The following is a 15,260-nucleotide window of genomic DNA, read 5'->3' as shown; positions in this document are numbered from 1 at the left end:
GGGATACCAAGTAGAGGGACCCTGACATCACCGGAGAACACGGCCTCCAAAACACAGTCTGTGTGCTGCTCTGCAGCCCTAACAGCCAAAACAGTCCTCATCAAACTACTACCCATGTCATTCCATTCTACAGCCGCAAAGTTACCTCCAGTTACTGTTACTTTAAAACCATCAAAATCCTTGAGACCGACAAACAGATTTATTTCTTTTTAGAGCTTGGGCTCGCAGAGAGCTGGATGAGGTGCACAGCTCTAAAACATGGAGCTTATAAAAACTGAGCAGGACGAACAAAAAGGAGCACATCCCAGCAGCCTCCAGCTGGGCTGCAGCACAGTCCTTTAGAGTAATTCCTGCAGAGATCCCGAATCCCCGAGCCCTGGGCCAGGGCACGGAGAGCCAGCGCTCTGCAGTTATGAGTAACTCACTCTTTACAAAGCGTTCTATAAACTGCTTCAAAATAACCTTATCAGCTCTGAGCCTCTGGAGACGTGCTTGTACACAGATAAACATCCTTATACTGCAGCACTGCTGCCCTGGGGCTGCGCTTGGCTCGTGTTTTCTGCAGGGATACCCAAAAAAATTATTAACATTATTTTTAAGAAAGGGGGACTAGGGGTGTGTAGGACAGAGTACGGAACTACACGCGAAAATCTGTGCAGTAACAGCGCAGATCTGTTTCCATGGCCGCGCCCTGCGGGGGTTTATCTCTCTAAGTCAGCGCCAGCCGCTCTCACCGGGCAGGCGGCAGCTCCGGGCCGCCAAGGGCCGGGGACACCGGGGCTCCCCGAGCTGGGGGAGCTTCCCGCATCCCTGCGGGCAATTCCCGCCTGGCGGGGAGCGGGGCGGGCGGGAGCGGCAGGGGTACCGGCACCGGTACCGGCCACGCCTTCCGGAAGCACGCACCCCGCCGCATGACAGCCGCCCGCCCATTGGTCGCGCCGGCCGTCAATCAGCAGCCGGCTTGTACGGCCGGCGGCAGCGCCGCCCCGCCCACGGCCCGCTGCCGGCGCTGATTGGCGGAGTGGCGGGCGGCGGAAGAGGCGGGGCCTGGCGCGCGCGGCGCTGGTGGGAGCGGGGCCACGGGGCGAGGGGGATGAGGGATAGAAGATAAGGGATAAAAGGTAAGGGATGCGGGGGCGCGGCCGGCCCTAGCCCTCGGGACAGCTGTGGGAGCCACGGCTGAGCCCAACGCACGGGAGGACACGGCTGCGAGGCGCTGCTCCTGCTCGCCTTGGCGGCCTCACTCCCTTCCTCCATCCATCCATCCATCCTGCCCCGTCCTGCACTGCCGAGCGGGGCCCTCCCTTCCTGCCGTCCATCCGGCTGTCCTGCCCCGTCCCGCAGCCCCGCCGAACAGGTGCTTCAGGCCTGGCAAGCGCCGTGCCCGCGGCTGGCGTGAGGATGAGGGATGCAGGGAATATTGCGCTGTATACGCTCACTGTGTGTATTTGTATAATGTTCAGACTGTACGCCTGTGAATATTCCCGCACTGCAGCAGGTTGCCCAGGAGCTGGTGGAGTCGCCGCCCCTGGAGGTGATTAAGAGGCGTCTGGGTCCGGCCCTGGGTGATGCGGAAGTGTTTTATTCACACATCGTTATTAATATGCATTTCCCCTTCCATTTATAGGAGTGGGAAAATCCTTGTTGAGGTGGAATTAGCTGGTAGTGAGGAATTTTTTCCCCGAAGTATTTATTGTAATGTTGAATTTATTCCCTTTCATCTTTCACTGGACTTTGCTTCCATCCATGTAAGAAATAGTTCAGGATGTAATAACAGAAAATATCAATTTCTTGAGTTTGGTATTATTAAGGTACAATGTGACAAAAACTGTTGTTCTAATAATGACCCGATAAATTCAATTCCATGTTCATTTCACTGATGATTATTCAAAATTGATCCCCTTCTCTAAACCAAACAGCATTTTCATTTCCTCCTACCAGATCCTGTAGGTGTTAGGGTGGCTGCCTTTCTAAGGGGCACAATATAATGTCTCCAGACTTTTCTGTAAGATAAGCTTTGAGGAGATCAAAAATGGCACTGAGCACTTGGTGAGTGAGTGGTCTGCCTTAGAGCATTCCTCTTGCAGGGAATGCATGACTTGGTTGAACTTCACTTGTGTTCATTTAGAAGCCTGGTGAGCTGTGGCCTTGGGAATTAGTTGTGAGTTTGTGTTTATCCATTTTGCAGGAGGGAAAAAGCAGTTGTCATCTAGCGAGCAAATTAAATTAACCAGTGCTTAAACTGTTACATCAACAGCTCTGATAATGAAAAGTCTTCTGCAGAAAATTTGTTCTAAGTTGAGAAGGTTTACTTATATATTTTAAAATGTATTTATTTCATTTTCTTTTCAGTGACAGTTGCTTGGTTAAATAAGGTCTCCTAAAGATAACATTCTTGAATCTCCAAAGATGACAGCTGTTGCAGGTAATCCATGATTTATATTCCATATGTTCATTTTGCTGTCTCTTAGCTAACAAGACACAATCACCTGATGTTATTTACATTAATTTAATGTATGCATAAAAGAGCCTGTGGGATCTGTGCTACTATACTTAAGATTTGAAGAAAAAATTCTTTGGCTGGATAGCATTTTATGTCTTAGGTGAAACTAAACCAAAATGCCCCATCCCTGGAAGTTCAAGGCATGGTTGGATGGTTGCTCTGAGCAACCTGCTCCAGTGGCAGGGGAGCTGGCATGAGATGAGCTTTAAGGTCCCTTCCAACCCAAGCTATTGTAGGATGAAAATCAAGTTTGTCAAGGAAATTACTTGGTTTTCAGTATTTTAAAAATGTGCTTCATATTTTAAGATACTCTTAACTGTTTTCTGCTGAGTAGCAGTGGGCATTTAGGAAGACACTTGTCACCATTTTGTGCTATTTGAAATGAAGATATTTTTTCCATATCACACATTTTTGTTTCCGTAACCATATTACCATATCTGCTGTGGATGGGCCAAAATCTCTTGGGTTTTCTGGGTGTGGGGGAGGAAGTAATTCCTTCTGATGCTCTTCTGGCCTGGCTCTGGAGTACATTCTTGGTCGCAGTTGTGTGTGTTAATTATTCTTTTAGACTCCAGGGACTGGCTTCTAGAACACAATCTGCAATTCACACACATGCATGTTGGGATGGAAAGAGGCAATTCCTGCCAAAGAGTCACTTGTGTGACCCAAGCTTTTGGGGAGCATTTGCGTCACTTCTTTCACATGTGAAGGATGGATAAAACATTTTCCCTCTCCACCCAAACCCTGCTGCTCAGCACATCCTCTTGTTCTGTGGAGGAGGGAGATCTTGGTGCATGAATGCTGCTTGTTGCTATTGGCCCTGTTTGCAGCTCCAGAAGAGTTTAACTTGCTGGGGTTAATGTTGCTTCTCACATGTAAATAAAGCCTTTCTTAACAGCTTGATCACTGGCTGGAGTACAAATAACACAATTAAAAGCTGCATCAGCACATGGCTGTGCTCTCTATTGTGCCTTCCCCTTGTCTCTCCCTGCAGTGCTGGAGGAGGTGCTGGTGTCCATTGAGAATGAGCTGCAAGCAGTGGAGATGCAGATCCAGGAGCTTGTGGATAAGCAGCAGGAGCTCCTTCAGAAGAAGATGAGAGTAAAGAATCTGATAAAACAGTCTTCAGGAGACGTGGAGGCAGGTGGAAGTAAAGACACTGAAACCTCAGCTGAGGAATGGAACAAAAAAGGTTTGCAGAGTCAAAGTCTAATATTTTAACAGAAAGGTGAACTAATCCAGTAGGGGAAAATGCACTTATACAGAATTTTGTTTGGATAATGATGTTGTCCTATTTAATTTTAATCAGCTGGCTGACATGCCGGGGTAATGGGGTAATGTTTGCACTTGTCTCACTGGACATTCCTAACCACTAATCGAGTTGTTCTGGGCAGAATTATCTGTTCTGTCAGAATGGCCTATTACAACTGCTTTAATTCTTTGCTTGTTGTAAAGTCACAATTTGATCTGATTTGCTCTTAGAATCCCAGAGTAAATTTTTGTTGCAATACTTGTATACTAAATGCTTATACTGCAATATTTCTCCTTGTTTCTGTTCTAAAACAAATTGCTTTGGAATTTGTCAGGGTTTGATAATGACAAATTTGGACTTAGAGTTGGTTTTTGCTGGTTTTGTGTTTCCTCTTGCTTGATTGGGTAGGACATTGGTAGTGTTTGTGATGGGTTATGTAGCCTCACTGTCTTATCAAATTAATGCAAATTAGATAGGTGCTGACTGTCAAAAATAACCTAGAATACATTATTATTGTAGAATTAGTGCAAGTGGCAAGTGCCTTGTGGTGGTGGGAGGGCTGCTGTGTTCCAAGTTAGGCATTAACTGAAGTCCTGAGTGGTTGTTGCTTCTTGGCCATGTTATGCCTTGCCACATATGACTTAGATATTTTGAATTTTTTTCTCCTTTTTAATTTAATTTACAATTTGTAAAAGCCTATATCTATCATATATATAAGCTTCTTTGGCTTTTTAAAAAATGAAATTAATCTTGTAGTTGAATCCATATTTGTCTGTATTTGAGAAGTATTATGCATATATAAGAATAGTAAGAATATTGATACTTTATCATTGCAAATTATGCTGTTGAACAAATCATCAGCTCAATGCCTGATTCTCACCTCCTGTGCTTTGAAAATTAATGTCTTTGCAGTCAGATGCTGTGAGCATCAACTAAATTTGTTCCCAGTTTAAAGCTCATGGAGGCCAGTGAGAGACTTTTCTTGGCTTCACAGAGCCTTGGATTTTAACTGTGCTCTTTGTAAATTTCTCTGCAATGTCACCTCAAGTTCCAGAATTAATTCTTGCCTTGCACGTGGTGTAACCTGGAGCTCTCACAGTTCTTCTGCATTTTAGTTTTAATAGTACCAAAATTATGTATCAAGAAGCATAATTTAAGTTTTTACAGTATTACATCTTTTAAAAATGCAGTCTTTAGGTCTTTATTGAAGAAAAGAAAAACCTATTATAAGCATGTTGGGGTGGTGATTTTGGGGAAGATTAAACAACTTTTCCCTCTATTTTTTTTAATAAATGCTTATTATTGATGGAATATATGGAAAAATGGTATCCCTCCTTCCTTATGGTATTTGTAATTGCTGCATTTGTATGAGGGAAGCATTTGAGTAACTACTGTAGGGCTCAGTGGCTGGATTTATTTATTTTCAGGGTGGGATTCTAATTTCTAGTTATTTTGGACTAATGAGTTAACGTGATCATTAGCACTCTGAAGTTCATCTGTTTTCAGTTTTTCACATTAGTTCACATTCATGTGCAATGAGAGTTTTGGCCTGGAGTTGAATTGTGTTTACAATTTGAGTTTTCAAATGACCACCCTAGAATATGGTGTATCCAGACTCAGGTTGTGGAGCTTTTTCTGCCATTATGAATCCTTAAACACTTTCCCAGATCTAAAATTGTGGCACTGCTAGATTCAGTTGTAAGAAGAAGGGATCATTTACATATTGAATGTTTTAATTTGCTTATGGAATGTGTTTGTTGAGGTTTTTTTTTTTCCCTTAACAGATTTTCCATGGTATGAGAAGATAAAAACTGCACTGCAGAGCAAATTTAAACTCCAGAAGTTTAGATCACTGCAGCTTGAAACAGTAAATGCTGCAATGGCAGGGAAGGATATATTCCTTGTCATGCCCACAGGTGGTGGGAAGAGCCTTTGTTACCAGTTACCAGCTGTCTGTTCTGATGGTATGTAAGGAAAAAAAAAGGACATAATATAAAGAAATAGATTTATTTTCTCCCTTTTACAGTTGTTTGGAGAACGAACATTATTTGGTGTGGGTTTTGTTTGGTCGGTTTATTTTTAATAACTCTTTCAGTTGCATTGGAAGTTGACTTATTTACAAAGGGCAAATTTACCACTCCCTGTCACTGCTCAGTTCTGTGGCAAATCAGCACCTCATGACACAGATATGCAGCTTTTTTTTTTGTATATTTTCATACTCTTATCTGTTAGAGCTAAGTTGTGTTTGTGCTCTAGACCCTAAGAGGAGGTGTGTGTTGTGGGCATTTAATAAGAATTACCCCTGTGTGATCTGGCACTCACTTGTCAGCTGTCTAGGAGGGGAATCCCCTGCTGTGTATGAAGCTTGAGCTTACATTTGGCAGTTTCTTCAGAGCAGGGCTGATGCATCAGTATAAAGAATTAAGAGGAGATATTTGTGACATCTGAACTGCACAATGGTTGATTGTTACAGGTTTCACACTGGTGATATGTCCTTTGATATCTCTCATGGAAGATCAGCTCATGGTTTTGGAACAGCTTGGTATCTCTGCAGCTTTGTTAAATGCCTCAAGCAGCAAGGTGTGTATAAGTTCTGTGTTTTGTGGTGAATGTGCTGGTGTCTCCCCTCTGTGTAGTTACTTGTGAATATTGAATGGATGAGGCAGATTTATCAGCTCATGCTGTTCTAGCAACAGTATCTGGCCAGGAGTGTGCTGTGATGTGGGAAAGGTGGTTAAATATCTTGTGTTCATGTTTTAGTGACAACAACACATGGGAACCAGCACCATGTGTGGAATAAATAGATTTCTTGGGGCTGTTTAGAGGGTGTGAAGTGCCTTAGGCTGATGTGAGTTGTAGATTTTTTACTCAGTTTCTAGACTTGGAGTAGGTGATTTTTGTCTTCTTTTACCATGTTGAGCAGTGCAGGCTTATACCTATAATTATTTATCTCTTACTATAGGGTGGTGAGCTGTTTGATCCAGAGGCCCAGAAGCAACTCATTTCCCAGTCTCTTACTAGACAGTTGCCTTTTTACAGTTAATTTCCTGACTAGCAGGAGGCTGTGATCATTAACTTGCACATGACACTGGATTTGATAAGTGTCTGGCTTGATCCAATGTGCCAGACTTGAAGCCTTCTTTGATGCAGAGAGCTCTGAAAACTCAGTAATAAAAACTACTCTGGTGTGCAAGGAATTATTTTACACTTTTAGTATCACAGGGATGTTTGTTACATCACAATTTATTGGGGAAATATTGATACCACCCAATGGAGCAAAGACCTATTCAACACTTTGCTTCTTCAAAGTTCCAGCACAGATTTTCTAAGTACTAAAACAACCATTTCATATGCAGTGATCTTCTACAAAGGCTCATAGTGGTCCGTGCTGTGGAACACTTTATCAGTCTCTGTTAATTACACCTTATGAGTTGCTCATCACCTCCTAAGAGCCTTAGCACTAAGCACTCCAGTGTGTTCTCCCAGTTTGTTACCCCTGCTGTCTGGTTTTTTTGAACAGGAACACGTGAAGTGGGTGCACACAGAAATGCTGAAGAAGAATTCCCAGCTGAAGCTCATTTATGTGACCCCAGAGAAGATTGCAAAGAGCAAAATGTTCATGTCCAAGCTGGAGAAGGCTTACCAGGCTGGGTGCCTGGCTCGCATCGCCGTGGATGAGGTGCACTGCTGCAGTCAGTGGGGCCACGACTTCAGGCCTGGTATGCTGCTCAGAAATCCCTCTGCAGGGCTGCTCAGGCAGCAGGCAGGCAGTCATGAGTTGGGCCTGAAATAAGGCCTCAGAAATCCCTCTGCAGGGCTGCTCAGGCAGCAGGCAGGCAGTCATGAGTTGGGCCTGAAATAAGGCCAGCTGCTTCCTTCCTGTGTCAAGTGAATTCTTAATATATGACATGTACCTGTCTTAGCTCAAGGACTTTAATTTACAAATCATGCAGGAGTTAAGGTCATGCAAATGACGATTTCAACATAGATTTTGCTGTCAGTATTCTGAAAAATTACTTATTCTGCTTTTTTTTAATTGGAGCTTTATAAAATCAAAGCTTTCTTATGGCATCTTTAATATGGATTATAGTTACTTTAATCTGCTATATGAAAGTGTCATTCTGTACACCACTCCCTGGCCCTTCTGATGAAAGAGGTACAGCATTTTGTAAATTAACGAGATATATTTTAATCATCTCTAAAGCAAGTGGAAGCAAATTCCCTTCGCTTACAGGGAAAGAAAGTGTGCTTCAGTCTTTTTCCTCTTGGAGACTGTACAATATTGTGGCTTCCTCTTAGCAGTTTTGCTAAGAAGTGGTGCCTGAGCCAAGAGCCAGGCTGGTTCAACAGGCAGTGTGGAATTTGGATGTGTACCTCTGGCTGCACTTCTGTTCAAAGGCAGCAGGTGATTGTCAGTACTGAACCTTTAAATTTTTTTCTTGTTACACTCTGCTCTATGTATCCAAATTCCACATTGCTTGTTTATTAGAAAAGCTCTATTTACTCAAAAACTCTTTGTAAAAACAAACCTGCAAAATAACCTGAATGTTGGTTAATACAATGCCACACATATTTTTCTAAGTTTTGAAGAATTTCTACTTCCATTCATTTTTGCCGTCTGAATTGTGGTGGATAATTGCAGCCTTTCAGTACCTGGAGAGAGCCTCAAAGGAAACTGGAGAGGGAATTTTTACAAGAGCTTGGAGTGACAGGACAAAGGGGAATGGCTTCAAACTGAGGGTAGGATTAGACTGGGTATTAGGAAGAACTGTGAGGGTGGTGAGGCACTGGCACAGGCTGCCCAGAGAAGCTATGGATGCCTCATCCCTGGGGATGTCCAAGGCCAGGTTGGATGGGGCTCTGAGCAACCTGGGATAGTGAAAAATCTCCCCTCTTATGGCAGGGGGTTGGAACAAGATTGTCTTTAAGGTGTCTTCTAACCCAAATGATTCTGTGATAGAGTCTTTAAAACTCAATTAGAAGACATATGTTTTGCCAAGTGCAGCCTGCTTGTTACTTCCTTTGGATGTATAAATTAGTTCTGTAGTAGATTAGCAGTAATAACATTTATTGCAGTATTACCCCATTGAATAATGTCTACAAGAATGCCTTTTTTAAGTTTGCATTTGTGGTAGGAGAAATCTTTTTCTCTCCCCTTTTTCTTTTCTTGCTTAGACTACAAGTCTCTTGGTATCCTGAAAAGACAGTTTCCCAATACTCCCTTGATTGGATTGACAGCAACAGCTACCAATCATGTTTTAAAGGATGCTCAGAGCATTTTGCACGTTCAGAAGTGCATTACCTTTACTGCTTCCTTCAACAGGCCCAACCTTTACTATGAGGTAGGTCTTGCTACCTGGTTTGTGCTGTTGTGCTGTCTCCTGCAGGGAGAGGGGCAGGCAGCAGGCTCAGACTGCTTCAACCTGTTGGAAAATATGTCTTATGATGGCAGAAAGGTTGTGAATTATTCTGTTATGCTGTATTTTCACTTTGGCCACGGGTTTGTTTATTGTTCTTGGTGGGGAAAGCTTGCAGCTTTGTCTTGGGGTTTATTTTTCAATGGACTTTTGAGTTGTAATCTGACTGTTCATAAAAAGAATATGGTAATTCTTTTTAAAAGGTTGGAATAGTTGTGTTTCTTATACTGGGGAAAGTAAAATAAAGTTGTTTGGCAGACTGTTTGCCCACTTGAACTCTGACATGTGCTTAATGTATTTTTGAGGTTCGGCATAAGCCTTCAAATAATGAAGATTTCATAGAGGACATAGTTAAGACCATTAATGGAAGGTACAAAGGACTGTCAGGTAAAAATGTCTCAAAAGACACATTATCTTCTTAACCTTCATCACTGCAGGGAGGTTGGGATGTTTTCAAATGATCTTGAAGCATGTAGAGAAATTCTGGATGTTTAATGTATGATGAAGGCAGAATTAGAATAAATGAAATGTAGTAAGATCCATACCTTGAATAATTTTTTCATTCATTAGTGTTTAAATGTCTTTACAGTTTACTTGTATCCTCTGAAGTATTAAACTGGAATGTTGTTGTCTATAGAACAATGGTTACATAGGTAATAATAGGAAGGTTTAAGACTGTAAATGCAAGGCTCAGAAAAGGTGATCTCTGTGTTCTTAAATCATTCATTGTTTGCTATCCATGTGTCAAGATACTTGCAATCTTTAACATGTTCTTTCATATTTAATCAGAAGAATCATTTGTTACTCAGTGCCCAGTTATGGGGTGAATTGCAGATAAAAGCAGAACTGTAGAAGTTGAATTTGTGCAGTCAGTAAACTCTGTAGTGGAAATAAAGAGACATCTTGCCAAGGCAGCAGAACCCAGGTTCTGGAGCAGCAGTCTGTCCCTGTCTCTGCTTGGAGCTCTGTGGCTGGGAGGAGCCAGCTCCCTGAGCACAAATTGTGCTAAAATGATTCAAAATCACATGGCTTTGTGTGTGATCCCTTACTTAGCCCAGCCTGACTAATGACAAAAGGCAGATTGAACTGAAACCTCAGGTGAGATGCCATAGATGTCATAAGGCATAGCCCCTTTAAAAAGCTTTAATAAACATTGTCCTCCTTGAGCATTTACAGAATGCTTCCATGGTTCTATGGATTGGCACCTGTATTTCCTCTTTAGCCTTCAGGTCCAAGCTGATAAGTGAATTTTCCTTCATAAATACCAATACTATGGACTAAATAGGCACAAAAACCGTAAAATGCTTTTTAATTATTTATTCCATAAGCTAATACAACTTTCACAATTGTTTTTAACTACTGGGGAATGTTTGGCCTTTTTAGGGCATTAAAATGAGGCCTCTTTCACTTTTGTACAGGAATTGTTTACTGCTTTTCTCAGAAGGATTCTGAGCAAGTTACTGTGAGTTTACAGAAACTGGGAATCAAGGCAGGGACTTACCATGCAAACATGGATCCTAAATATAAAACCAAAGTGCATAAAGGATGGGCAACAAATCAAATCCAGGTTAAGTAAATACTTTACATGGACTTATGTCTTATTTAAACAAATTGTGATTTGGTAGCTTGATGATTTCTCAATCCTTTTCTTTTCCACAGGTGGTAGTGGCAACTGTTGCTTTTGGCATGGGAATTGATAAACCTGATGTGAGGTTTGTAATCCATCACTCTATGAGCAAGTCCATGGAAAACTACTACCAAGAGAGTGGACGTGCAGGTACTGCAGGAAGTGGCTTTTGCCAAGTTACCATTGACATCCATGACACCAGCAAAACTGCCCTTCAGTTTTCCAGGCAGTTGTGCAAAGTCTCTTGCCTTTGAGACAGTTTTCAAAGGATGTAATCAAACTGCCTCCATAAAGAGGCTTTAAATATAAACTGAATTCATGACCAGGCCTCTACTGCAGTGTAACAAAGAATAACTGGCTATCTAGCATCTTTTTAAATACCTGATTTTCTATCAAATCTGTGGCTTACCAGGATAACATGACACAGATTTGATATACAATTTTAATTTTTTTATTTTGTACAGTATCTGGGATGTGTGATTTGCTCAGATTGCTTCTAGATTGTTTAATCATTGCATGAATTTCAGAAATACAAGTAGGATGGGGAGTCTGGAGCAGGGAATTCTAAGGATTAATCAATGTTTAGCAGTATTAAATACCTGTTATGGCCAAACTCCACCCCCAAAAACATTTTGCAGTGTTTTGGGATTCTTTGATCTTGTTAATCTCATTACTTTTTTAAAGATAGATATGAGTCTATGTGGAGAAGAGTTTATCCAAGAACTTGAGGGGCATTTGGTTGAGATTTTAATTACCTGTTCATTTTAATGCATTGCAGGTAGAGATGACCAAAAAGCTGACTGCATTTTGTATTATGGGTTTGGAGATATATTCAGAATCAGCTCAATGGTGGTGATGGAAAATGTTGGCCAAGAGAAGCTGTATGATATGGTATCTTATTGCCAAAATATGAGCAAGTAAGTTACTGTGGTGGCTTGGTTGCTTAGTTTTTAAATGGGCTAATTTTTTATGGGGGTTTTAGGGGGCGTTTGGAAAACAAAACCAAAACAAAAGAAAAAACCTGAAAACCAAAATGAACCCATCACCAAAAAAAAACACCCACAAAAACAGGAGCAAGCTAGCCAGCTTCAGGATACAATTCTGGAAGTGGTTGTGTTGAGGTGAAGTATCTGTCAACAAACACTGTTTGGATTTCAGATCCCAGTCAGAGGAAATATTGAAGTTTTGTGGTTTTGGCTCTGAGTTACAGTGTTTAATGGCCACATAGGAATCCAGGTGTGTTTGCTGCTTCACCTGCTTCACTGTGATATTTGGAATATTCATGGAAAATGTGTATCTGTGATCAAAACTGGTGCAACCCAGTAAAGCCTTTTGTGGCCTCAGTGTAACCATGAGTTCATATTCTTACCATTTTTCATTCTCTTGAAGCTGCAGATTGTACTCTTGTGCTTCAACCAAACTGCCTACACCAGTATTGGCATAGCTGATAGGGAATACTGGTGTTGCTGCATTTGTTCTCTGATTTTTCCTCTGATAATTCTTTGTGCTTGTTCTGAGATCTGAGCTGTCCCTTGGACCTTTTTTGCCATTTCATGCCGTATAAGGCAGGTGTGACAAACCCACCTGGGATCCACAGCCCCTCTCTGCTCCTCAGGTGTCGCCGGGTGCTCATAGCCCACCACTTTGATGAAGTGTGGGATTCTGCCAACTGCAACAGAATGTGTGATAACTGCTGCAGAGAGAATGGTAGGTAAAGGACAGGGAACCTGGGAAAAGGTGATTTAAACAAATACCTGGTGTAGAAAAACTCTGAACAAATTTTGTGACCTATGCTTGTATTACTGTTTTTAAGGTGCAGAGTTTGTTATGAATATCAGTTTTTGGTGGCCTACTGTTACCAAGTTAGTTTAAAAGCAAAACAAAAATAAGCCTTGCTATTATATAGCACAAAGATATGTATTTATAGCTACATATAACAATATGTGTAACTACATTTCTGTTTAAATGTTCCTTCACTTTTACTCGCAGCATGTGAGAAGCTGGATGTAACAGGATACTGCAGGGATCTAATAAAGATCCTTGAGCATGCTGACAGCAAGAATGAGAAACTCACCCCACTAAAATTAATCGATGCCTGGTCTGGGAAAGGTGTGTCCAAATTCAGGGTGCCTGAAGTTACTCCACCCAAGCACCCTCGAGAGGAGCTGGAGAGAATTATTGCTCATTTTCTGCTGCAGCAGTATCTGAAGTACGTAAGATAACTATTTTGTTTGTTTTGGTTTTTTAACATTTAGTAGTCATTTTCCTTGCTCTCTTGTTACTTCTGTATAACATTAATGGATACATTCTGTACTCTTGTTTTCATTTCAGATGCATAAAATTTATTCTTAAAAACCCTTCACGCATTGCTATATTTCCATTTCTAAAGTCAGAGGAACAGTTGAAATGCTGCATCTCGTGTAGTTTTAAAAAGCTGAGGGTCTTCTGTATTCAAGTAGAATGTTTAAATCTGCAGCAGGATTAATTTTGGAGAAGTCTGCAGTTCATACAGCTGTCCTTCACATTCCATGCATAAGGAGAGCAAATGGGGTTGTGCACACGATGTCTAAGTCAGGAAAGACTGGCTAATGTGGGAGGTGGTACTCAGAAATTTTAAGAAAGCATAGTGGAACTAATACCAGTGCGGCCTTTGTAAGAAGTCCATGTGCTATGTGTTGTGTCTTCTCATATAATTTCTAAGTTTAAGAATACCTACAAATATCTAATTCCTTTGTTTTGACTTAATTTTTCTTTGCATCTCTCGGTACAGTTTTTTAAATATTATTAATAGGGTGAGCTGATGACTTAAATCTTTCTTGCTAAATCTCATTTTCTTCTATGTGTTTTAAGAGATTGCCAAGTGTGCATCTGAGTGGTTTTGTGTGTGTCAAGGTCCAGAAACTGAATTATATAAAGTAATTGTTGAGTGTATTGGAGTAGCTCTAAGTCACCTGACTGTCTACTTGAATAGATAAAGCAGAATGAGGCTGCTCTCTGGAGCATCCATCAGAAGGGTTAATGTGTCTCTGTCCTTATGGAAAGAGCTGTTGAGAAGGGCAATGGTGGAGTCACCTTTCCTGGGTCTGTTCACACATGTGGATGTGGCACCTGAGGACATGGTTTAGTGACAGTGCTGGGTTGCTGGTTGGACTTGATGATTTTGGAGGTCTTTTCTCACCTTAATGATTCTGTGATTTTTTTCCCCTTGCATATTCTGGCTTCCATCTCCAGCCTTCCCCTGTAACAGTGATTTCATCCATGCAGGGAGGATTTCAGCTTCACAGCCTTTGCCACAATATCCTACCTGAAGGTGGGACCCAAAGCCCGGCTGCTGAAAAACGAGGGACATGTCATCACCATGGAGGGGATAACAAACAGCAAAAGTGGTTCCAAGGTATTTACATCTGTTCTGATTTGCCATATAGGTATCTTCTCCATTAGAGCTTAATTTAATCATTTGGTATCTGCTCAAAACATGTTTTGTAGTAATGCAGTCATTCTATCCTCCTCAAATTGCATTTCAGTTACTAGTGCAAACAACACACTTTCAAACAATGTCAGAAGCAAAAATGCAGAAAAAACCCCAGTATAGTCTCTATGCTTAACCTAACACACCCTTTTCATTTTGATGAGTTCCTGGCAATATTTTGACATAATTATTTCATTTTTAAAGGCATTGAAAATTGATCTTAGCTTTTATGGTCAGTGAAATGTCAATATCACCAATATTCTAATTGTAGGCACTTGCCAGTCTCCTACCACAGAATTTCAAGATTCAACATCCAGAAGTGTTTGGAATGTGATGGAGCGCATGTATATGTGCATGTATGTGTGTATACATGTATGTGTGTACATCTTAAATATCATAACCTCATAAATATCTTCTCTCTTGTGTGGGAACATGAAAAAAAAGGAAAGCAATGCTACAATTTTAATTGAACTCTCGTTAAATCTTTCAGGTGAAACCATCTCAATCTTCAAATTCAAAAGGAAGCAGAGAAAATGCCCAGGCTGGATCAAAGACTATCCAAGATTCAGGGCTGAAGAAATCACAGGAACATAAACGGCCCAGCTGTAGTCCTAACTTAAAAGCAAAGAAGCCTAAGCTTCAGGAAGGTGCACATGACCAACCAGTAGTTATTGACTGAGCGTCAAAGACTACATTTAGGATCTAATCATGGTTGCTGCTCCATGGACAATGCAATATATTTTTATACTCTATCTGTTGGAGCTCAGTTGTGTTTGTGGTCTGGACTCTAAGAGGTGAAGTGCCAAAGGCAGGAGTGGCCCTGTGGCACAGCCCTTCTGCAAGCTGCCCCTGGCAAGGGCCTGGGAGCACTAGTTCCTGTTGCCTGGCTAAAGGAGCCTCCCCAGCCCTCCTTACAGGGACCGGGGCGGGGCTGCTCCTGGGGACAAAGGGTGCTGCCAAGGTCCTGACACATGCCCTGAGTACAGGGCCTG

The 15,260-nt window shown here is 41.6% G+C and overlaps 1 protein-coding gene across 2 annotated transcripts; it reads left to right on the top strand.

Annotated features, from left to right (window-relative positions):
* The first annotated feature begins 1,084 nt into the window (after positions 1-1,084).
* On the top strand, positions 1,085-15,029 carry RECQL (RecQ like helicase). 2 transcript variants are annotated; one of them, XM_059472549.1, is made up of 15 exons: positions 1,085-1,121; positions 2,353-2,425; positions 3,498-3,695; positions 5,540-5,719; positions 6,229-6,335; positions 7,276-7,474; positions 8,931-9,097; positions 9,478-9,559; positions 10,591-10,739; positions 10,832-10,949; positions 11,578-11,716; positions 12,415-12,506; positions 12,789-13,008; positions 14,064-14,193; positions 14,759-15,029. In XM_059472549.1, exons 2-15 carry the CDS (start codon positions 2,410-2,412, stop codon positions 14,945-14,947), a joined length of 1,986 nt encoding a protein of 661 aa, XP_059328532.1. In that variant the 5' UTR covers positions 1,085-1,121; positions 2,353-2,409; the 3' UTR covers positions 14,948-15,029. The 2 variants fall into 2 exon arrangements, with proteins under 2 accessions (XP_059328532.1, XP_059328533.1); XM_059472550.1 differs by lacking the exon at positions 1,085-1,121 and adding an exon at positions 1,321-1,357.
* Positions 15,030-15,260: the final 231 nt, after the last annotated feature.

This window comes from Ammospiza nelsoni, chromosome 5 (genome assembly GCF_027579445.1).
Source record: "Ammospiza nelsoni isolate bAmmNel1 chromosome 5, bAmmNel1.pri, whole genome shotgun sequence".
In the NCBI taxonomy this organism is placed as follows: Eukaryota; Metazoa; Chordata; class Aves; order Passeriformes; family Passerellidae; genus Ammospiza; species Ammospiza nelsoni.
The sequence above is the reverse complement of the archived record's forward strand: the minus strand, read 5'-3'. Positions and strand labels throughout refer to the sequence as shown.